The 21,848-nt window shown below is 41.2% G+C and overlaps 1 protein-coding gene across 3 annotated transcripts in view; it reads right to left on the bottom strand.

The window, feature by feature from the left end:
- PTPRG (protein tyrosine phosphatase receptor type G) overlaps positions 1-21,848 on the bottom strand; it is a 705,708-nt gene that overhangs the window by 16,263 nt on the left and 667,597 nt on the right. For all 3 annotated transcript variants that reach the window (XM_039257247.1, XM_039257249.1, XM_039257248.1), the window contains 10 exons: positions 17,245-17,341; positions 12,481-12,563; positions 12,154-12,288; positions 11,027-11,161; positions 8,853-9,025; positions 6,819-6,954; positions 6,106-6,252; positions 3,893-3,986; positions 2,925-3,001; positions 2,304-2,432 (listed from right to left, as the gene is read on the bottom strand). In XM_039257247.1, the coding sequence (XP_039113178.1) occupies positions 2,304-2,432; positions 2,925-3,001; positions 3,893-3,986; positions 6,106-6,252; positions 6,819-6,954; positions 8,853-9,025; positions 11,027-11,161; positions 12,154-12,288; positions 12,481-12,563; positions 17,245-17,341 (1,206 nt within the window). The remainder of the gene's footprint in view (positions 1-2,303; positions 2,433-2,924; positions 3,002-3,892; positions 3,987-6,105; positions 6,253-6,818; positions 6,955-8,852; positions 9,026-11,026; positions 11,162-12,153; positions 12,289-12,480; positions 12,564-17,244; positions 17,342-21,848) is intronic.

The raw sequence follows: 21,848 nt of genomic DNA, 5'->3' as shown, positions 1-21,848 counted from the left end.
CCTCAGGATAAGACCCCTGACCCCCCCCATCTGTCTTTTTCAAATCAGTTCAAATGGCAAACTCTACTTTGTCTGGAAATAGCTACATTTCTGTGGGCATTTGCCTGAAAATGCTTAGATACTACTAGTAAAGTCAGAAATAATTCTGAATAATGTTCAAAACAAAGAAGGTTTTGTTTAATCTTACATTGTTGCATCAGAAATGAGCCAACAGTCCAATAAGACTTATCACCCTTTCAAGTTTCAATATAGCTTATTGCCAAGTACATTTTTATTTTTAAAGCTCAGCATAAGGGGAAACAGATTAGCAATTGGGTTTAGTCTATACAAAAGACAGTCTGTAACTGTCAGGGGTTTTAATACATTTTGTCCCAAGAAATGGAAGTGAGACCCTTCTAACCGATATTAAAGATGTAAGGTAATAATGGACAAGGCCTACAATTTTAACCAGTATGCACAGATTTAACATAGGATTTAGGGTCGGGCGTGATCCTGAATAAATTCATCTGGGCCTTAATTTCCGTATCTGAAAAGGGGGAATAACATAATGTACCCCTAAGAGATGAACGTGAATAATAAATGATCACATTGGCCTAATGACTGCCAAGGGGATTTTAATAAGCAAAAAAAATTCCCTAGTTTGCTTTCTGTAATCAGAAGGAATAACTGATCGTCTTCGAAGACTATGAAACATACATGCTCCTTCTTAATTGAGTAGGCCCTCTGGTATCATTGTTATTTTGCTTATAAATAGATTTGTAGATCACAGATGCCTAGGTATGCCCATAAAAGTGCTTTCTAAGCAAGGAACCACGGACTTTGGGCTGTTCACAGAATCATGGTCTCGTAAAGTTAAAGCACACAAAGAGAATCCACTGACATTTTTTAGGAAAAATGTGCACTGACTTTCAGCCCTGGAGCTGAGAATGCAGACACTCAGGACTCTAGCCTGTCTCCCTCAGCCCGAAATGACCTGCTCCCTGGCAGTTCTGGGTCCTCCCTGTCTGCGTAACATGTATGGACTCCGTTGATCCAGCCTCCCCGTACAAATGAGCCTGTGGGTAGAGACTTTTGGTGACTGTCCTGTGAAAAGTGACAATACCAAAATACTGACTCATCCAACAAATGAGCGTTTTAACAACCCTAAATGCCTCCAATTGCCACATGCCAAACAGAATAGACCCCTATTGCCAGCTAATTTGAAAATTTACACTCCAGTTTTTAGTTGAAGATTCTCAATTTTGTTGCCATTCTATCATACAGAAGCAGTCTTGGTATTCTGAAGCTGGAGCAAAATGCGACAAAGTGAAGAAGTTCCTACTGACTGGGCACACAGTCAAATGCATGTCATCAAGACTAGGGGTTCAATCACAGGCTGTTCTTTCTCGGTGAAAAAATTCACTAATCTGATACTCGTGGAAGAGTTCCTCATTGGTTTTTATTTTTGTTTTTTGTTTTGTGCACTTTCATGTCCTCCTCATACCTTCTGAAGACCCAACTAATTCTGGAACTGAAGCCTCTTTTGATAAACTCATTAATAACCCTTCTTTTATATGGTGTTACAGACCAGGGCAGGGAAGGGCTAACGAAAGAGAGGAGAAAGGGTACAGTTCAGCCACGGTGTCAGAAGCACCTTTAAACTGGAACGAAATAGCCTGTCTGTACCTCCTTCCCTGTAATGGATTGGTCTTCCCTACGAATGGAGGAAAAATGATGCTACATTATTAGTACTTTCGATACGAACTTGCGGGGGAAGGGCTGGGAAGACTTTGCTATGCTATTTGCCCCACGCCCCATCGTAGAAAAGGATTAAAAGGTCACTCCGGTTTAAATCCTGCCTCTGAGTCTTTGTGTATGCCCTTAGGCAACTTACTACCCTCAAGTGTCTTAGCTATTAAGTGAGATGATACTATTAGCTATGTCATAAAGTGGTAGAGAGGATTAAACAAGTTAATACACGTAACGTAAACACAGTTACATAGTTAGATGCTCTTTTATCTTCCCCAAGGGACCTATAGCAACGGAGAGGTTAAGGTCCTATATTAACGAAGTTACTAAAAAAAAAAAGGCTTTCCAAAACCTTCTAGTGCCCTTCCCTGTATAGGATGAGAGAACGAAGCAGTGGAACGGACAGGGACCATAACTGTAAGACTACAAAAGGAACCTGCTCAGACGTCACAAAGAGACGTCACCACCCCCTCTCCAGCACATACAGACAGTGCAGCCCTGGGGTAAGGTATCCAAATGATTTACGCTTCTGGCCTCACAGGCTCATTAATATATCGCAGATGTGCTGTGCTTACCAAGCTCTGGTTGTCTGGCAGCATGACAATGATCTGTGCATTATGATCCCAAATCATTCGCCAGAAATCTTTCGTAGTATGTGGCAGAGGATGCTGGGTTATAATAAATTCATTGCTCCTATAATAGCCCTTCGGTTAGGAAGACGAAAAAGCAGCAGTTACAAACATTTTACTCTGATGCTGGGGTAGTTAAATAGCTTCATGACATAAGCCAGTGTTGTTCTGACCACACGAAAACCACCGTAGAAGGCAGTCAGCACGTTTGGCTAATTTTTAGATGTATATGCTAACACGTGTAGATATTTTTCTCTCCACATAAATTCCCTCCTAGTTACCCCTGCTGTTTTTGCCTAATGGCAATTTCAACATTCATTCTGACACTAGATGGGTGAAATTAACAATGAAATTAATTCCTTAACCAACACTTCTCTTCAAGTATTTCTGTGCCCCCACTGACTAGGAGTCTTTTGTTAGAGGGCTCTGGCTACAGAAGGCTCTCTCATTTTGATATTACATATTGAGAAATTATTCGAAAAGTGAAAGCAGCCACATAGGTGGTATGTGCTCTTTAGCACTTTTTCGTTTAATTGAATTTATTTGTAATTAACTGTTGACTCTCACCATGATATAAGAAGCATTAATGTAATCTGTTCCTTTCATTCCAGGCAACGGTGCAAGACCCACTCGAGCACGCTCGGCTACCGTATGGAAAGAAAACAAAAACACCACATTGGCCTTCTTAGACACACAGAACACACAGTGCTTTCTGAGATTCACTCGGTGCGTCATCTCTTCCCCCTGGCTCCCCTTTCATTTTAAAACGTACCTACATTTTGAACTAAGCTCAAGTGTTGTCCGCTAAGGCAGAATGTCAGTGGGATTTTGCTGCACACTCCCTGGAGGGCAGAGGCATCACAGGAAGCAAATTTTACTGTGGAAGAGGTTTTCACAGCAGAGCATGAAAAGAACACTCTGTGCAGAGATGACAGAGGATTTCAGATAATTTTTAGTCCCGGTTTGATATTCTTACCATTAGACCACAACACTGTACGTGTGCGATTTTGCCATTACCTTATCTTTATCCTCGTGAAAGGCTTGGAAAACAGTGGCCTTTGTCAGTAAAGATCATCTCTCCAGTGATCAGCCACGCCTGTGTCTACAGCACACACACCGTGTCCTCTGCTGTGTCCCAAGTTATGTATACAAAGGGCCCCAGCTACCCCCAGGCCCTGACCTCATTAGCCAGGATAATGTAATCATGCATATCATTTGTATGGATTAGTCAGAGACTCCTAAGCTTTCTAGGAGTAGTCATGCCACAGTGATCCTGGCTTTATTTATTTTTTTAGTTAAAATGTAGAAGTCTCAAAATTCTTGAATTTCGAGGTGAACTGAAGCTACACTTCCTGTCACATTGAGGCAGCCATTTGCTGGCACCGACAGCCGCCCCTCCCGGCTGATCAAAGTGCCTGAATTTTCCTGGCAGAACTCTTCCCCTTTGGTAGTAGCTGCCTCTTTACAGAACACATAAAATGCAATGAAAAAATACTAGCACATTCCACCAAGTCAAACGGATTTTAAGATCTTACATGGCACAACCGAAGAGTTTCTGTTCTTTTCTTTGTTACACTCTTTCTGAGCACTAAAGCATTCCACGTACTTGGCATTGCACTGCGTGACCAGCTGAAAGAAAAGCAATGTTTTAGTCGTCAGAGTGTGGACCCGTTAACTGACCATAACATGATAATCGTTTCATAATATAATCGAGTCATTCCTTTCTATACCTTAAATGTATACACTATTATATAAGCATTTGAATCTCAGTAAAGCTGGAAAACAACACAAACAATACGACAAAATTAGAATTGATGGCATTTGCCTGGTGATCTGGCTAAAAAGGTCAACCAATACTCAGATTACTGAAGAACAAAACCATTTTTTCTACCCCAAAGAACACATTTTTGTGTTTCAGGAGTGGTTACTTCTGTCCATTCTCTGGGTGATGTGCACACCTGTCTCATTTCTTCCACCACGGTAGCAGGTTCTGTGTGGGTAGCAGATGGTTCTGAATTCATGTAGATTTTTCAGCTGACAATGTCACTGCTTTTTGGAAGTTTCTGTAATTTCTCACAAGCACAGGAGACTCAGGTGGGCCTCCACTAGAAAATTATGCCATACGGTCGGAAGCACTAATTGGGTTTCTTAAACCTAACTTGGTAGGTCCTCAGTACTTTTCTGTTGTGACTTAAACTAACTGTAAGTAATAAGCCCAGGGGTTTGGTTGTTCTTCCTGTTCTTCTACAGCTTGGTTGAACACTTTGTCAGTCCTCTGTTTTGGGCGAACAGGCCCGGGGGTGGGGGGGTAACATCTTAATGGAACAAACATATGGGAATGGCCTTCACCAAATGCTTTAGGACTATTGTCAAGGGCCCTGGATGTAGTTTTCATGTTTCTGATTCTTCTTCTTTTTTCCCCTTTGTACTTAAGTTCTAAAGTGACTTACAAAAGAACAAATGACCTTGTTTCCAGTGGAATGGAGGGATTTGTTTGATGAATTTTTTTTACAGTATGTAGAAAGAAATCGTGCGGAAATAGAAAAGCCAAGGTAAAATTTAAGAAATGCTGGCACTTTTTTAAAAAATTAATTTTAAACATTTAAAATGAGATACTATGTCCTCATTATTAATGACCTCAAATGGCTTTTAGAATAGTTAGGGTGTTATAAAAGGAGAACTAGTAATTTAAAATTGTTACGGAATGAAAAATAGATGAATTTTGCTGGTTACTCTGCTTGACAGTGTCAAATGATGGTTTCAGCATCTATGCATAGGTTTATTTATTTGGAGAGAGAGAGAGCGCACAAAAGGCAAAGAAAGAGGGTGATAGAATCCCAAGCAGGCTCTACACGGTCAGCGCAGAGCCTGATACGGTGCTCAAACTCATGAACTGTGAGACCATGATCTGAGCTGAAGTCAAGAGTCAGACGCTTAACCAACTGAGCCATCTAGGCACTCCCAATCTATGCAAAGTTTTACCATGAAAACTAAAATTGCACAGATTCACTTCATTCTTTCCATTTTGATACAAAATGAGACATTACATATAGAATTATGCAAAAGAAAAAGGAATTTGAAAGGCGAATGAGCGACTTATAAATAAGAATGTGGAGGGACAGGGTTTGAAAGTTAGAATAAAAGACTGAGGTCTTATGATTTTAATTACTTTAAGGTCCTAATAGTCTGGTTTTTCACCTTTCCCTCAGTCAATTCCATATAAACTTTACCTGCCTTTAAATTTCTTCGTGTCTCTATCCAAGCGAAAGAATAATCCTTTGGGGAAATTAAACTTCTCTCTGGGATTCCTTAATACCTCTTTTTTAGTTTCTAAATTATTTGATAGTCTTTCAAGTAGCTTGATTTTGGGGGACAGTATACCCATTCTTACTAAGGGTAAGACAGAGTAGTTCAGAAAGAACACAGGGAGTATTTTTTGGCCTGGAGTGACTGACTCTAAGTATTAGGTCTTTGTGGCCAGAGGCTGCTGATATTTATACTCAGATCAAGTCCTAAGTTGCTTACAAGGAAATCCAGCCCTGCACTGTCTACTTCGATGCCACCAATTCATACACAGGTCGCAACTATTTCCTTCCCCTTACATTGGAAGAATACAGATGATAATTCCTTCTAGTCTCTACACTCATGGAAAAAAGACATGACTCCCAAACCTCAGATGTTTCTTTACTTCTTGTTCTTTTTCTTTTTTCTTTTTTTTTAAACACCAGAAATTTATTTGGAGCATTACCTTGAATTGTTTCTCCAGCCGTGTCTTTCCTCCTACTCCTGGAATGAGGATGCTGTTAACGTAGCTATGTAGCTGGTTTGAAGATACTTCAGTCTCCTTTCCTAGAATGGCTTCCAACAAGGCATCATGGATGAAAATGTACTGCTCCTAAAAGGGACAGTAGATGTAGTCACTGAGCAGAGCTGGTAAGGGGTAGCCCCCTCTATCCAAGTCATGAAATCGACCTCAGAGCAACTCTTCTAAGTGGGACCTCCCTGTAAATCCCTCCAGCATTTACCACGAGGGGGCTTGCTCCCTTTCTTACTGGTTTATCCCTATTCCTTTAGGGTCAAGACTGTGTTTTCCATACCAGGCCCAAAACAGTAGGTTCAGTGGAGCCCGCAATGGAGAAATGCGTTTAATGAACATCTTTTAGAACCGTTCTACTTCTACGTCTCAGGCCAGACGCCATGTTTAATTGCCCCCAGCATCAAACACAGCACTAGATACAATTGTGTCTGCTTCCTGAGTGTTGGTGTAGTTCCTGAGAAATCCACATGGGAGATCCACCCAGAAATGGGAAACTGTGAGCCGAAGAATAGTATCATGGTCAGGATATCTTCCCATACAAACCTGTAAATGCCTTCAAGCCCCACGAGAATCTCAGAATCCTTTAACTTTCAGTTGTGGCACGTGCTAGCAATCTCCCGAGAGCACCGGAAGGTACTTTTTACCTCAGTCTGGACGAGGTAGTTCCGCTGTGTCCTGATATGCTTCAGGAACCCGAGGACATTAACTGTGCTTTTGTCTTTTATCTGTTGCAGCATGCTGTCTATTACAATGTAGGTGCCTGTCCTGCCCACACCGGCGCTGCAAGAAATGGAGACACCCAGCTAGAACCTTCTGCTTGATCACGTCATCCATGAACCGTGAAGTGGAAAAATTACCATCTAAATATGGAGCGAGCTTGGCAATAAGCTGACTGTTTAGGTAACCGAGCAGAGTGGACACAGGCGATTCGCTGGGGACAGCATCCAAAAACTGCCTGAGGACACATCCCACCTCCCCAGTCTTGATGGGGAACAGAGACAGACTTTATAAAGATGTCGCCTTATGTATTTGCTTCCTCAGCCTCCCTTGCGGCTCAAGCAAAGGATGTAAGTCAGTGACCTGCATGGGACAGAGAGAGGCCCCTCTTGGCAGAACTGTCCTCATTCCAGAGCCATGTCTGCTGAGGCACCAGGCAGGGAGTTTGCCCTTGATGCCTAAGTTCACGCCTGATCTTCCAGCTCTCTAATTGTGGGAGCACCCATCATCCTTTTTTTCCAATGTTCATTTTTTAAAATTTTTGATAAAGAGGGCACAAGCTGGGGAGGGGCAGAGAGAGAGGGAGACATAGAATCCAAAACAGGCTCCAGGCTGTCAGGACAGAGCCCAACGCGAGGCTCAAACCCACAAACGGTGAGATCATGACCTGAACCAAATTCACTCAACTGAGTCACCCAGGCGCCCCATCCACTATCCTTTAATTGAGCCCCATTTCTGCACCCTCCCTAGTCTGCAGAATTAGAAAGCTCCTATCTAAAGGGGTACTTTCCTTTAGTTGTCCAGGTACAGAGTCAGAATGGCACACCTGTAAAATCTGGCCTCTTTTATTCCATGTTCTAATCCTTATTTAAAAAGCAACACTAAGGAAGATCAGACTTGATTAACAAGCTGCTTCTGTCAGAATCCTCCCCTGTAGGTTCCCCTCTCACAGGACTCCATCGAGATACCCAAGCTCTTTGACAGACTTTCATCTGTTTCAGTGATTCCTCGATGGGTTAAGTGAAAAATGTAGTTTTCATGGGGCTTTAAACAGGAGATGGGTTCCAACATCTGCAAAGGACTTGCTTTGTGAGCACATGTAATTAACCACAGCCCAGAAGAAATGGTTAGAAAATGCCACACAGCTAGCTACAGAAACAGCAGCATCTATTTGAATACCGAAGTTAAAAACAAAATAAAATCTTGTCGCTGCTAGGGTTCTTGGGTGGCTCTGTCTGTTTTGGCTCAGATCATGGACTCCTGGTTCATGAGTTCAAGCCTCACATCGGGCTCTGCGCTAGCAGCACAAAGGCTCATTGGGTGGGATCCCCTCCCTTTCTCTCTGCCCTTCCTCTGCTTGTCCTCTTTTTCTCTCTCAGAATAAGTAAGTAAACATTTAAAAAAAAATCTTTTGAGGGCACCTTTGTGGGTGGCTCAGTTGGTTAAGTGTCCGAATTCGGCTCAGGACATGATCTCACAGTTTGTGAGTTGGAGCCCTGGGTCAGGCTCTGTGCTCGTGGCTCGGAAGCTGGAGCCTTCTTCAGCGACTGCATCTCCCTTTCTTACTGCCTCTTTCCCTCTCTCTCAAAAATAAACAAAAAAAAATTAAAGTTTTGTTCACTCTCACAATACCTTTTATTATTTAGAGGAATCCTATAGAAAAGCCATATACTAAATACAGTGGGGATTTTATTAATAACATGTTATAAAACTGGAGATCCATTCTCTAAGAGCACATTTTCTTTTAACCTCAGCAACAGCACAGGATTTCTGAAAGTATGCAGAATACCGTGATTTTTTACATAACCGTCACTGGTCCCAGTTTGCAGTGGAAGACTCCGTTTCTGCAGCAAACAAAGCAGGGCCCCAGCAGTCCAGGTCCATACGGTCCACAGTCCCCTACTCTGCCCCCTTCCAGGGTTCAATCCCTGGGATGAGAGAGAGAAGTATGGTGGCCTCACCTGCAGTGCACCAACACGGGGCCCATCTCTGGCGTCCGGGCGGCCGAGGACCTCCTCACGAAGGTCAGGACCGGGAGGGCGTACTCGGGAACTCCCATGTCAGGCCACTGAGTGTAGTGATACTGGATCACTGCCCTTTCATTCTGACGACCCTTGGGGTTTCCCTTCTGACCCTAGGAGAAAGGGGAGAAAAAAAGGTGCTGAAGCAGATGGTGGGCATTCTGGAGAAAGAAATAATGTAAGGATACAGGAAACAGGACCTTCCATTCCATCTGCCCGAAATACTGTTCCTGAGCGAGGGATCTTCCTCCTGGGGGCGGTCTCAGGCCACAAATGGAGATGCCACCTAGCTGGATGGCAAGGGGCAGAACTCTCCTAGGGAGGTTTAAGACTCTACCAGGAATGAACACTTATCTAGATTTTTGGGTCTGGAACCATCTCTAACACTCTGTAATCACCCTACAAGGCCGCCATTTTCCCACTTCCTGCCCCAACTCCAGAAGGCTTTGGTCCCCTGCTGTCATCTGACCGTGGGCCCGGATTCCTATCCTTTCTCTGGTGTTCAGGTTGAACCTTCAGGAACCTAAGTGCTGGTTTTTGCTGTGCATTCTGCACCAACTGTGGGAAAGATCCTAAGTGACAGATGATTCTCAATCTCCAAAGTCAAAGCAATTAATACATTTGTCTGTCACTTTCATAAATAAAACTTTCAGAGTAGTTTTCCATTAAGTGGCTCAGCGTTTTACATGAACTACTTTTTGTTCTCATTTTAACTCCTTTGGGTGAAAAATTTCCCCAAATGGGTAATTTGCTGATACAGGGTTTTTTTTCTTATCATGAATACCTCAGAAAATTTCAGGGTTTCTTTTTTGATGACTTGGGGTCATTGGTCAACACTGGAGCATGTTAGTTAGGTGTTCTGCCCTGTGCTACAAACAAAGCCCCGATGACTTCCATTAACTCTCAGTTTCCTATTTCTGTCATTTGCAGTTACTACTGTTCCCTCTTGCACGAACACCTGACGTTCCTATTTGATTTCCTCCTCCCTCTAAGCTGCTTCCAAAATAAGAATAAGTGGGCGATGCTTAAATACCTGAAGGGTTTCCATGAGGAATGGGCTTATGTAAATACAAGCTGGTTACTACTTAGTTTAAGCCAGCTGACAGCTCTATTAGAACACAGATAAAAACATGCTGCTAGATTTTTAGATGCTTCTGCGATTCTAGGAAAACAATACATGTACAAAGGACTGTTGACCTTGGAGCACAGATGGGTTTCAGAGCCAATGACATTGTATATAAAAATGTGAATAAATGTGAATTCTTTCGGGGAGCAGCGAGGCTGCAGTTTTTAACACAAAGATGTCCAAGACTTAAAAAAACCCTCAAAACTACCATTATTCCCATTGCTACAAACAACAGCCTTTCCTAAGTCTCTACAGAGCAACTGTACATTTTCTTAATGAACATCTACCTAGAGTTCCTAGTAATGTTGCAGTGGTCTAGAAGTCTTGGTGAAACAGCAGATTTTGAACAAGAGTAATGGAGAAAACTTGAAAGCATCTTCCCCAAGGTGGGACGCTCAGGATGTTCACAGTTATACAGAAAAGGGTTCTATCAAGTCGCTTTAGGAAGCACGGGGGAAAACAAAGTTGAAGAGGTTTCTTCCCTAGCACTCTGGTCACTTGTGTGCCCTGTCTATTCCTAACGGAGAATATTCATTATGTAGCATTCATTTCCCGTCCTTATTAAATAGCAGAATCTGATTTTTGCAAGCCTCTTGCACGGTTAGCATTCCTTGGAGCACACGTTGGGAAATAATGCTTTAAAACTGTCAGAAAATTGCTATTAAAAAACTCAGCCAACAAGCAGGTGCCGCTATAGTTGCTGGTCACCAAAACTGAAGAGGACCTTAAAAAAAAAAAAAAAGAAAAAAAAAAAAAGCAGCCTTCACCGGGAGATTAAAGCATTTAAGCAGGCCAGTTAAATTCTATTATGCACTGTGCCAGGATCTTTCACAGCATACATTGATGTCAATCAAACGAGTTGTGAAAAAATGTTTTTTAAAAATACTTTGTTAAAGCCAAGTTGGTTATGAGAATTGGCCTTGGTTGTGCAGTTTTTCATACAAGTTTAAAGAGAGGCACCCGGCAGCCCACCCCACTGCTTCCGTACCTTTTTCACTTTTGTATTTCTGACTGAGAAACGACGCACAGTGTAGCAGGCATGTACTTTTGTGCTCTTCAGTGTGACGATAATGTTTCCATACTCCTCACTATTCTCTGTTGGCCAATACTGATCGCACTTTCGCTGCAAAAAGGAAAAAGCTGTTGACTACAACTGCAATTTAGGCCGCAGTTGTACTATCGATAACGTGATTTCCAAAGTCTTTAAATCCAGTACTATCACCATGTAGTTGATTGAAAAAGGAACCTGCGGCCCAAAGGCTTACAACAGGTAGACCTACTTCTGAAGAGGGTGACCTTGGGACAACTGTGGGCAAGATCCTTTGAGAAATGGGTCTTGTATTGATGATCATTTTCCAATAAACAGTGTACTTTAAAGAGGGCCTAAGAAAGAAACCTGTATTTGGCCAGTAAGAAGTAGGGCTGGCTTCGTTATAAAGGAGTTTACTTCTTGTTTAGGAGTCTGGGCTCTAAGACAGTCTTGTAACAATGAAAACCTTCATTTTACAACTTGGGTCACCAAAGGTGAAACAGGGACTCCCCAAAGTGAAGTTGTAGCGATTTTACGTAATGAACTTGAGGCTTAGCCTTTATTCCAGCCTAATTTAGCATCATATAATGTAAGCTCATGATCTAATAACTCTAAAATATTCATCCTCTTAAAGCAAGGTTCTCTTAGTATTAGTCAGAGCATTTCAGCAGTGTTTACTCCCCTCACCTGAACTATCAGTAGGTTCCCCACTACTCTAGGTTTCTTCCAACTTCTCTGTTTTGTGCTTTCCATCTATGCTTAGAAGGTCCTTCCCTAACTCCTTTTCCTCCCTCACTATTTACATCTCACCTTAAACAACAGCTGCTTTACAAAATCTCAGCCCTAGAGGATGTAGTCATCCATTGTGCAGCATCCCCATTATGATGCTACTGCCACATTTAATTCACTCTTGTAAGTGCTGAGCTCTTCCCCGCCAGACCACAAGCAAGATAAGGACAGAGAGGAATGCCTTTCATCTCCTTAACTCTTTATACCTGGCCAAGTTCCTACCCTACAGCAGATACTCCATAAATAAGTTTTGAATGAAGGTACAGGATTAAGATATTAAGCCGAGAGGCTCTTACTCTTCCTTTTTCCACAAGGTTCGTAATCATGATAATGATTCCAGTGTTTTGTTCCCAAATCATCCTCCAGAAATCTTCAAATGTAGACTTTAAAGGTCCCTGGGTGGCGATATAGGCTTTCGCTTTGTTGTAGCCCTTCAAAGATGACACAGCACAAAGTAAGAAGAAAGCAGAGTACCACACACCAGTGAATAATTCAAGTGCCTTCCACATCAAATAGGCAGTGTGTTTAGTAAAAGCTCTGTGCAATATTACAACACGTTCAACAGTCTCTGTGGCAACTCTTCAATTATCAGAAGCAGGTTTAGAAAAACATTTCTGACTTACATCGACATAGTTTGCATTAATGTAGTCGCTGTGCTTAGAGTCTTTTCCTGGTAAAGGTCTTAACTTCACCCTACTGTGATCATCTACAGAGGAAGAAGAAAACAAAACAAAAAAACAAAACAAAACAAAAAAGCAAAAACAAAATATGTAATTCAAAAACTACCAGCATTCGAAAGCAGAGAACAAGGCCAACAGGCAACGCGGCCCCTCCCAGAGGGCCCCCAAGAAAACTTTTACCAGAACAACAACTAAAAATTCACAGATACGGCATTGAGACCCATCTTAACAACACAGGGACGCTTCTACCTCATGCTCTGACCTGTGAGTGCCCAGGAAACGTAAAATGATTTCAAGTGGTCTCCAAAATTTTCTTGTCCTGTATTTTAAAACTGAGGCCTTTCACTATCCATCGCCCTGTCCCTTTTCCACTGATACAAATACAAAAACGTATATTGTCATATTAAGTCCAGAACTTTGAAGATCTATTTTCAGGGGATTCCTTTGCTAAATTCAGACTCCCTGTCACCCCCATAGAACCTATGTAACTGAGGGAACTCAGAGCTATTCCTAAAAGTAATCTTACTGCAGGAATCTGGTCAGCGATCAGGTTTTAGGATCTACTTGACTTCAGCTTATGAACACAATAAGGGGGAATGGGTTATATGCCTCCTGTTACCTAGTGAAGTAAGCTTGAATTTTTAGGACAGCCAATGAAATGAAAGGAAGCCAAGGTCATAATTTTATTTTCCCTAGCTAGGAAGAGAATGGGCAAAAAAAAATTACATTTCTGGTTATAGTCATCATCATAAAAGGCCATTTCAAAAAAATTTTTTTTAATGTTTTAATTTATTTCTGAGAGAGAGAGAGAAGCAGCATGAGCAGGGGAGGGTCAGAGAGAGAGGGAGACAAAGAATCCTGAAGCAGGCTCCAGGCTCTGAGCTAGCTGTCAGCACAGAGCCTGATGCGGGGCTCAAACCCACAAACCGTGAGATCATGACCTGAGCTAAAGTCGGACACTCAAACGACTGAGCCTCCCAGGCGCCCCATAAAGGCCATTTCAAAAACAAGTCCAGTGAGTGGTTTAGTTAGCCTAGACATTAATGACTTCAGACTAAATATCAAGCACTTTTTGAAAGCCCTCTCCCATCCTTGGAATTGTGAATTGCTTTGGTTGTTCTGACAAAGTCTGAGACTACATTTGATAGGCACAGGGGCTGCTTGATAGAAAAAGGGTCCAAATGAAAAATTTCTCCCAAGTTAATTGGGATACATACAGCTATGCCCTAGCTCGGTACACTGTATTGTATATTATTTTTCAGACTGACAAGAACACATATTCAAGTTGCAAAATTCATATTTAATCTGAAAGGCAATAACCTCGTGAAAACAGACGCGGATAGGAGGTGGTATGGTAGCATCCCTATATACCTGAGAGTTGTAATGGTTCTGTGAGAGAAGCCTTTTCCTACACTGTGTTTCTGGCACATTTAGTTGTTCATGACATTTCCGTCCCATTTTTTTGGTAGACTAAATAAGCCCTTAATATAAAGGGTAGACCAAGAATGATGGGTATTTTTGTGCCCAGAATCTGACCAAATGTCATGAACACCAGAACCCAACTTTCTGAACTTAGAAAAATAAAACCGTATCTAACGTGAATTTGTGAAAGTGAAACCACAAATGGTCCAAGTGCAACCACATCAAAGCACAGATGGTAAACTTTCCAGGAAATACCATAACCCTTGAGCATACCACACAGAAGCTGCTGTGATTTTCTCCCTCTTTTTTGCCATGTACTTTTCACCAAGAACTGAGGTCACCAGAAGTAAGGATTGCCATGGAGAAGAGAATTATATGTGTGGACATACTCAAGACACACATGTGTCTGTTTCCCTGCCTGACTGACATGGTTAGAAACAAGGTATATAGATGGACAAATCCTTATAATCTCAGCAAAACGAGCCTTTCCTGGGTTGGCCAACCAATACTATCAGAGTCTATCCATTCAAAGAATAGAGAGAAAAGCAAAATTTGACTCTTCCTTGTTCTCTTTTTTACCTCCTCATTCTCTCACATAAGTGAAACCAGTACTCTTATTCAAAAATGACTTACGGTTCTTTAAAAACTTCTATCCAGATAAGTTAGAAGTGAAACTCAAATAGTAAATGATAGGATAAGGATATGACATGATAAGGATCAGGATAAATGAATTCAGCAAAGATTGTAGGATACATGATCAATATTTAAAAGAAAGTTGTATTTCTATACAAGACCAATGAAAGATCTCAAAATTAAGTATACAATTCCATTTATCATAGCATCAAAAAGAATAAAAGTCTTAAAAAATTCAACAAAAGCAGCATAACACAATGCAAACAATAAATATAAGACACTGAAAGAAGTAAAAGACGATCTAAATAAATGGAAAGACATCCCATCTTCATGGATGGAAGACAATATTGTTAAGATTAATCCACAGATTCAATGCAATCCCTACCAAAATCCAAGTTACATCTTTTGCAGTAATAGAAAAGTTGATCCCAAAATTGATATGGAAACACATGGGACCCAGAATAACCAAAACAATCTTGAAAAAGAACAAGCTGGAGCAATCAGCATTTCTAAATTCAAAATCTACTACAAAGCTATAGTCTCATCAAGACACAGTGATACCAGCCTAGGGAAAGGCACATCAGTGGAAGGTAAGTGACAGTCCAGAAATAAACCCCTACATTTGTGGTCAGCTGATTTTTAATAAGGACACTAAGACAGTTCAATCCGCAAAGAGTGCTAGGACAACTGGCTATCAACATGCAGAAGAATAAACTTGGACCCTACCTTGCATCATTTATAAAAATTATTTGGATAAAAGACCTAAAGCCATAAAACTCTTTGACAAAAAAAGAAAAAAGAAAAACAGGTATAAATCTTCATGATCTTGGATTAGGCTGTGGTTTCATACACAGAACACCATGAGCACAGGCAACAGATGACAATTAGTATTTCAGTAGAAGTAAAATAACTTTTGCTTCAAAAAGTATCAGCAAGAAAGTGAAAAGACAATGCATGGAATGGGAGAAAATATCTGCATACTACTTATCTATACAATGGATTTGAATCCAGAATGTATGAAGAATTCCTACAACTCAGCAGCAAAAAGACAAGTAATACTATTTAAAAAAGGTGCAAAGGGTCTGAAAAGATATTTCCTCAAAGAAGATATATAAGTGAACGATACATGAAAAGATGCTCAACATTACTAATCATTAGGGGTTATACACAGATAGATCGACAGACAGACAGAAAGAGCAAGTGTTGATGAGATTATGGACAAGTGAACTCTCCTCCTCTATTGCTGGTGGGAATATAATATGGTACAGCCACTTTGGAAAATAGTATGGCAGCTCCTCAAAATGTTAAACATAGAGTTACCATATGACCTAGCTATTTTACTCCTAAGTATATATCCAAGAGAATTGAAAATATATGTCTGCACAAATGTTCATAGCAGCATTATTCATAATAGCCAAAATGTAGAAACAACCCAAATGTCCATCGAATGACAAATGAATAAACACAATGTGGTATATATCCATACCACGGGGTATTTTTCAGCCATAAAAAGGAATGAAGTGCCGATATAAGCTACAAGACGGATGAATCTCGAAAGCATCATGCTAAGTGGAAGAAACCAGACACAAAAGGCCACGTAGTCTAGGATTCCATTTACATGAAATACCCAGAATTGGCAAATACATAGAAATAGAAAGTAGATAAGTGCTTTTCTAGGGGTTGGGGAAAAGTAGGAGTTGTGTATGACTGCTAATGGGTATAGGGTTTCTTGGAAGGGGGGGGGACTTTTGGTGTTCTAAAATTAGTGGTGATGATTATACAACTGTGAATATACTCAAACCCACTGAAATTCAGTTTATATTTAAATTCCCATTTAAATATAAATTAACTTTAAATGGGTGAATTTCATATGGTATGTGATTTTTATCTCCCTAAAGCATTATAAAAAGCTTTATCTATAGTAGTGTTCAAATTTAAATGGTTCAATTTAATGCACTACAAAAGCCTATGGAATGTGTTGCTTACCATAGTGTATGTTAATCATAAACATGTGTGCCCCTGACCTTAATAGCAAAGCCACTGACCCAAACCCCACGGTCTAGGAGAAGTAGCATTACAGCCAGAGAAGCAGCCTGTGCTCCTAGCATATTCCATAAGGCTAAGATGAATGTTTGTATGTGTCCCTAACCTCCAAGAGTACTCTTAACCTTGGAAATATGGTAAAGAACTAGGCCACAAGGAATCGGTGACTCTGTCACTCACGGTATAGACCAACTACCTAGTCTTAGACTGCTTTGGACTTCACTTATGGAATTCAATTTTCAGTATTCGCGTTCGTATTTAAAAACCTGGCTCTCACCACTTAAAAACAATGTCAAGATAGCCACATGACTTTCAAACTTTGGTTCCCACCATCGGGTATGCAATCACTTCATGTGAGAACAGTGAAGCACAGGACATTTTTTTCAATCACCTTACTCATAAGCTGAGATCCGCCGGCTTAATGAAAGACTCAGGGGGTAGTGTCCCCTCTTCTTCCTAGACACTGTTGAAGATGGGCTAATGAGAGGTTAACTTGCAAGTGTAATTCTCTCTTGGCATCCTGATTCTGATTGCTTGGCTTTAGGCTTCTACCCAGCGTGAAGATTTAATTTCCTCGCAGCTGAAGATAGATTCAAGTTTATTACTTACATGCTAAAATGTTGATGTATCGGTTTTTGTGCTTGTTATCTGGATGATTGGAATGTTCTGCGGTTATGTTCATATCGGCGGTACAGCGTTGGACTTCCTAGTGAAAAAAACATCAAGATTTCAAAGATTTTAGATGCACTTTAGATGTCTAGCAAGGGTATAGGAAGAAAAGAACTATATCCCCCCAAAGCATGAAGTATTTACTCGCTTCCTAGTACAGCCTCCCCAAACTCAGCTTCGGAAATCATTGACGTATTCCTAACAAATGTACGAAGGATGTAAAGAAGATAAAAGGATTTCATTTTTTACTAATTCATCAGTCATCTGCTTCATTCCATACTGGTGACTTAGGCTCGGGGGATTACAAAACATCATCTCATTTTGAGTATGTCCCAGTCTATGGGGGGAGGAAACGCACAAGATAAAGACAGGCAACTGGGCTTCACAGAAAATAGGGCTGAAGATACTATTGCAAGGAGCACAGAGAATGGCTCCCCGCGGATCATTCACCTGAGTCTTAGAGAATGAACAAGGACTTCCCAGGCAGAGGTAAGTTCTCCACCACCATTTGCAAAATGTGTATAGGCCACAGAGCTTGTTTTATGACCGTCCAAGTGCAAATTGATTGGACTCCGTCCTGAAGTGACACTATTTGTACTAGCCCAGTGACCTGTCCTTCTGTGGCTCAAACAGATTCAGATTTGATGTATTTGTGAGCTCTTAGTTTCATTTACATTACCCTTCTTTACATTACAAAAGTAGCAGAAGAGGCACCTCATCATTACCTTTGCCATGTACCTAAACATCACCCATTAGCCTCCTGCACGATGGCTGCGAAGTCAAATTTTTCTACAGTGTACGGTTCAAACCCAAGAAAGTACTGGAGCTAACTAATAAGGGAAGTCATTAGCAGTGCACAGCTGTTACAGAGAGCAGGAGCAAGTGACAGAAAATTATCAGGAGAAATGTTTTACACGTGACAGATGTAACAGAGTTTAGGAGCGTGCAGACTTTTTTTTTTTTTTTTTTCCCCCATGAAGGAGATGCATAGCAATTATAGATGTTTTCCATAGCATTTACATGAGGCATAATGAAAACAAGGAACTGGCTGTCTTTTTTATTCACAAACTACTTCCTGGTGAGGAGTCCCTCTCTTCTCTCCGAGGAGGAACCAACTCACTGTAATCAAAGAATTTCAAGTCTAAAAACAATGGGGTTGTTATCTATTCAAAGAGACCATACTCATGAACTCCTGATTCTTGGAAGCTGTACATTCAATGTTTTCTAATTGTAGACCTTCCCAGTTGTCCGTTAAGAGGAAGAAGAGGTAGAAGAAAAAAAGCCTATAGGCACTAATTCCACACACTTCTCTGGGGAAAGGGTGTTTCACAGCAATTGTTACCCTTTCCTTACTTTTACTAAACGCGATAAACCGCGGTTTTCTATTCTAAAATGGTTTATCATCTATGGTTTGGCAAATGCTCCTCTAAAGGGGCTTCAGGCTCCCTTTGGTTCTTTTCTCTATAATGAGATAAAATGTAGGCCCAAAGTGATGAGTTGAGATCTTAACATCTACAAACACTTAAGCAATGCTACCTATACTCAAAGTATTTGGGGGCTATTTTAGAGTTGCTCTAAAAGAGCAACTTTTAGAATTGCTTAGAATTGCTTTTTAGATTTGCTCTGAAAGCCTGAGGCATACTCTTGAATAGTTCCAGGGGCAGAAAACCTTTGAAAATGGACTTGTATTCTGGAAAACATTATTAATTCAATCTATACAGAAATCCCTGAAATAAGTTGACATCCTTTTGTGTCTGGGTTGTGAAGGTCATACTTTTGGCATGGGCTGGGTTGCTAAAACATCTTCTGATAAGAGATTATAGCATTTCATACTTTGAGATTCACTCGGTTTATGGCCTTCCCCTGCCCCTCACTGTGCGGATCTGACGCCCCCCCCCCCCCCCCCCCCGCCCCAAGCTATCGACTGAGGTGGGGCCTCTATTAGAATATAATGCAATTGACCAAGACTGCTTAGAAGCATCTGTTCGAACTGTTTAAAGCAGTCATTCAATATGGCCAATGAGACTCTCTGTTATCTAAAACCCCTGGTCTGATTCCTTGCCTCTCTTTCACTTTTCCAATTATGTGAATGACAGAAAACAAAGAATAGTCATAAATAATGCTAAATATGATTTTATTAGAACCCAAGGGGTTTGCCTAAGGCCTTCTGATTTTGTCTTGCGGATAATAATGTCATCTATAATTCCTTGCAGAACTGGCTGGCTGATTTAGATGCTGATATCATCTGATCCTGGATTGGCTTTTCTCCATCAGAACTGGAATTTCAAAGTTAATGTGATTTTAATAGGTGTTAAAACCCTTTGAAGGGACACTGGCTGATGAAGTGTGTATAGCAAAGTTATTTATTGGGTGCTCGAATATACATAGTGTAAGATTTAAGCTTATTTGCATTTTACTGTCCATATAATGACGTTGAAATTCTCAAAATGAATATTCAGAGTATCAACAGGCACACCACCACAGAAGAAAGCCGAGTGAAAACAAGAGATTTAAAAATAAAGCGAAACTTAAACAAAACAGCCCAAGTTGATATATCCAGATTTCTTGGGAGATAGAATAGGGTAAATCTCCTACTGCCTGGAGTCAATGATGTGAGAAGCTACTGAAAAGGCACGTGGACACCTACCGCCCTACCATTCTATGGCTTGATTTGAAAAACGTGAAAGAATAAAAATACATCTGGAAATCTTTCAGATTACTCGGCTTCACAAAGAAAGCCACGAAGAACACATTTTGGAACAGGTGACCAAGTGTTAGACTCAGTATATAGACATTCTTGGTGTGGGAGTTCAGTCAGCCTACAGTTAAGGGACAGTGCTACCAAAGACTGATGAGTTTAGATCATCACAATGGTCTGGTTGCTTGCCTAGTGCCTAGTGTCCGACACAGAGCTGGCCCTTGTTGGGTGCCAGCGACATGCCATCTTCCGGCCTCTGCTCAGGCTACATGCTGCTGCTACACCAAATTTCTTCATGGGCTGCTTGGACTTTGTTATTCTTTTACTCAAAAGTCTCTGGATAGATCCCAGATTCCTCAGCCAGGCTTTCAAGGTCCCAACCTAGACCTTCCATCTTCTACCAGCTCCCTTCTCATTCCCGGACAGTTTTACGTCTGTGCCCTTTGACAAGACCCTAGTTTCCTGCTCTTTGTTTCACTGCCATTTGCCTTAGTGACAAGCCTTGTCCTGCTCTCCCCGTGTCCGAGTCCACCTGTCTTTATATACAGTGATTGCCTAACCCTTCCAGAAAAATAACCCATTTTTATACATCACAGCACCTATTATCCTGCAGCAGGTCCATAAAATAAAATTACCTTTTGTACACTATTTGTGAATCGTGCTAATCCACCCTCTCTTCACTCTTCATAAAAACCTCAACACAACTATGGTTTTCTTCTTGCTAAGGGTTTAAAAATGTTTTAAAGACATCTCAGTCCTTAAGTGGCATTTTGTCACAGAGGCTCAGGGTCCTGTTCTGCCATTTTGCAGGGTGCAGTCTCATGAAGCATCCCCCTCTATCTGGCGATGCCTTATTCTATGTCACTGGCCACATCGCAACTCTGCATCTTACATAAAGGGACTGTGGCCACTGATCCCTTGGGTGCATAGGCTCAGGTGGACAAAGCTTTGGTCTCTTGATTTAAGATGAGCAACTGGCCCAAATTTAGCTCAGCTGGAGTTAATTGTAACAGAGGTGATTCCCCCAAAGGATCTTGTCAAGGGGTATTGGACCTCTGACCTCCTCTCTGCACTCAGCCTTTCAATCGTGATGCTCCTGACCCCTCCCTATTAATTCTGTCGACCTACACAGCCTCGGCGCTCTCTCCTTTTGAGAGAGAATGCTAGCACTGCACCTTCGGAAGCCTCCTGGATTAGGACCGTGGAGGCCAGGGAAGAGTGAGGTTGAAATCAATGCAGGAGGCCAGGGGAACAGAGTCATCGAACGCCATCCCCAGACAAGGATTGATGTTATTTCCAGTGACTGCAAAATCTGCTGGAGGTTTAATGGTGCCAGCTTTTAACAGGCTCCAAAATTTATCTGACAAGGACAAAATGCGTGCTGCATCACCTCTAGACAAAGGCTCAAAATTACCGGTGAATCATTTTTCTCATCCTCCTCCAAGCAGCAAAATTCTGAAAATATGTCAGCTATTCACCATTTTTCTTTTCATTTCCATCCACGATTTTTAAACAATATGGGGCAAAGAGAAATTCTGGTGAAAGAGCAAAAATTCACGGAGGCTTTCCTTTTTCTTTGTCCTCTTCCAGAACTTTAGGTCAGTATTAGTCCTTATTTTGTTTGGCCCACCCTGGTGTCCACCACCACTAGGTGGTGAAACTCCCTTGAGGCCAAGATCTCAAATTCATCTCCGTGCTTTATGTTATGTCCACAGAATAACAGGTTCTCATGAATAACTGTCACATGAATTGTTTTCTCTCTGCTTAATGGCCACACATCAATTGTTAAGTGGTATTTATAATTTTAAGATTAGTTCTTTGACTGACTTTTGGCCTCTAGTCAGAT

Source organism: Hyaena hyaena, unplaced genomic scaffold (assembly GCF_003009895.1).
Source record: "Hyaena hyaena isolate Hyena2069 unplaced genomic scaffold, ASM300989v1 scaffold_608, whole genome shotgun sequence".
In the NCBI taxonomy this organism is placed as follows: Eukaryota; Metazoa; Chordata; class Mammalia; order Carnivora; family Hyaenidae; genus Hyaena; species Hyaena hyaena.
This window is presented reverse-complemented; position numbering and strand designations above follow the sequence as displayed.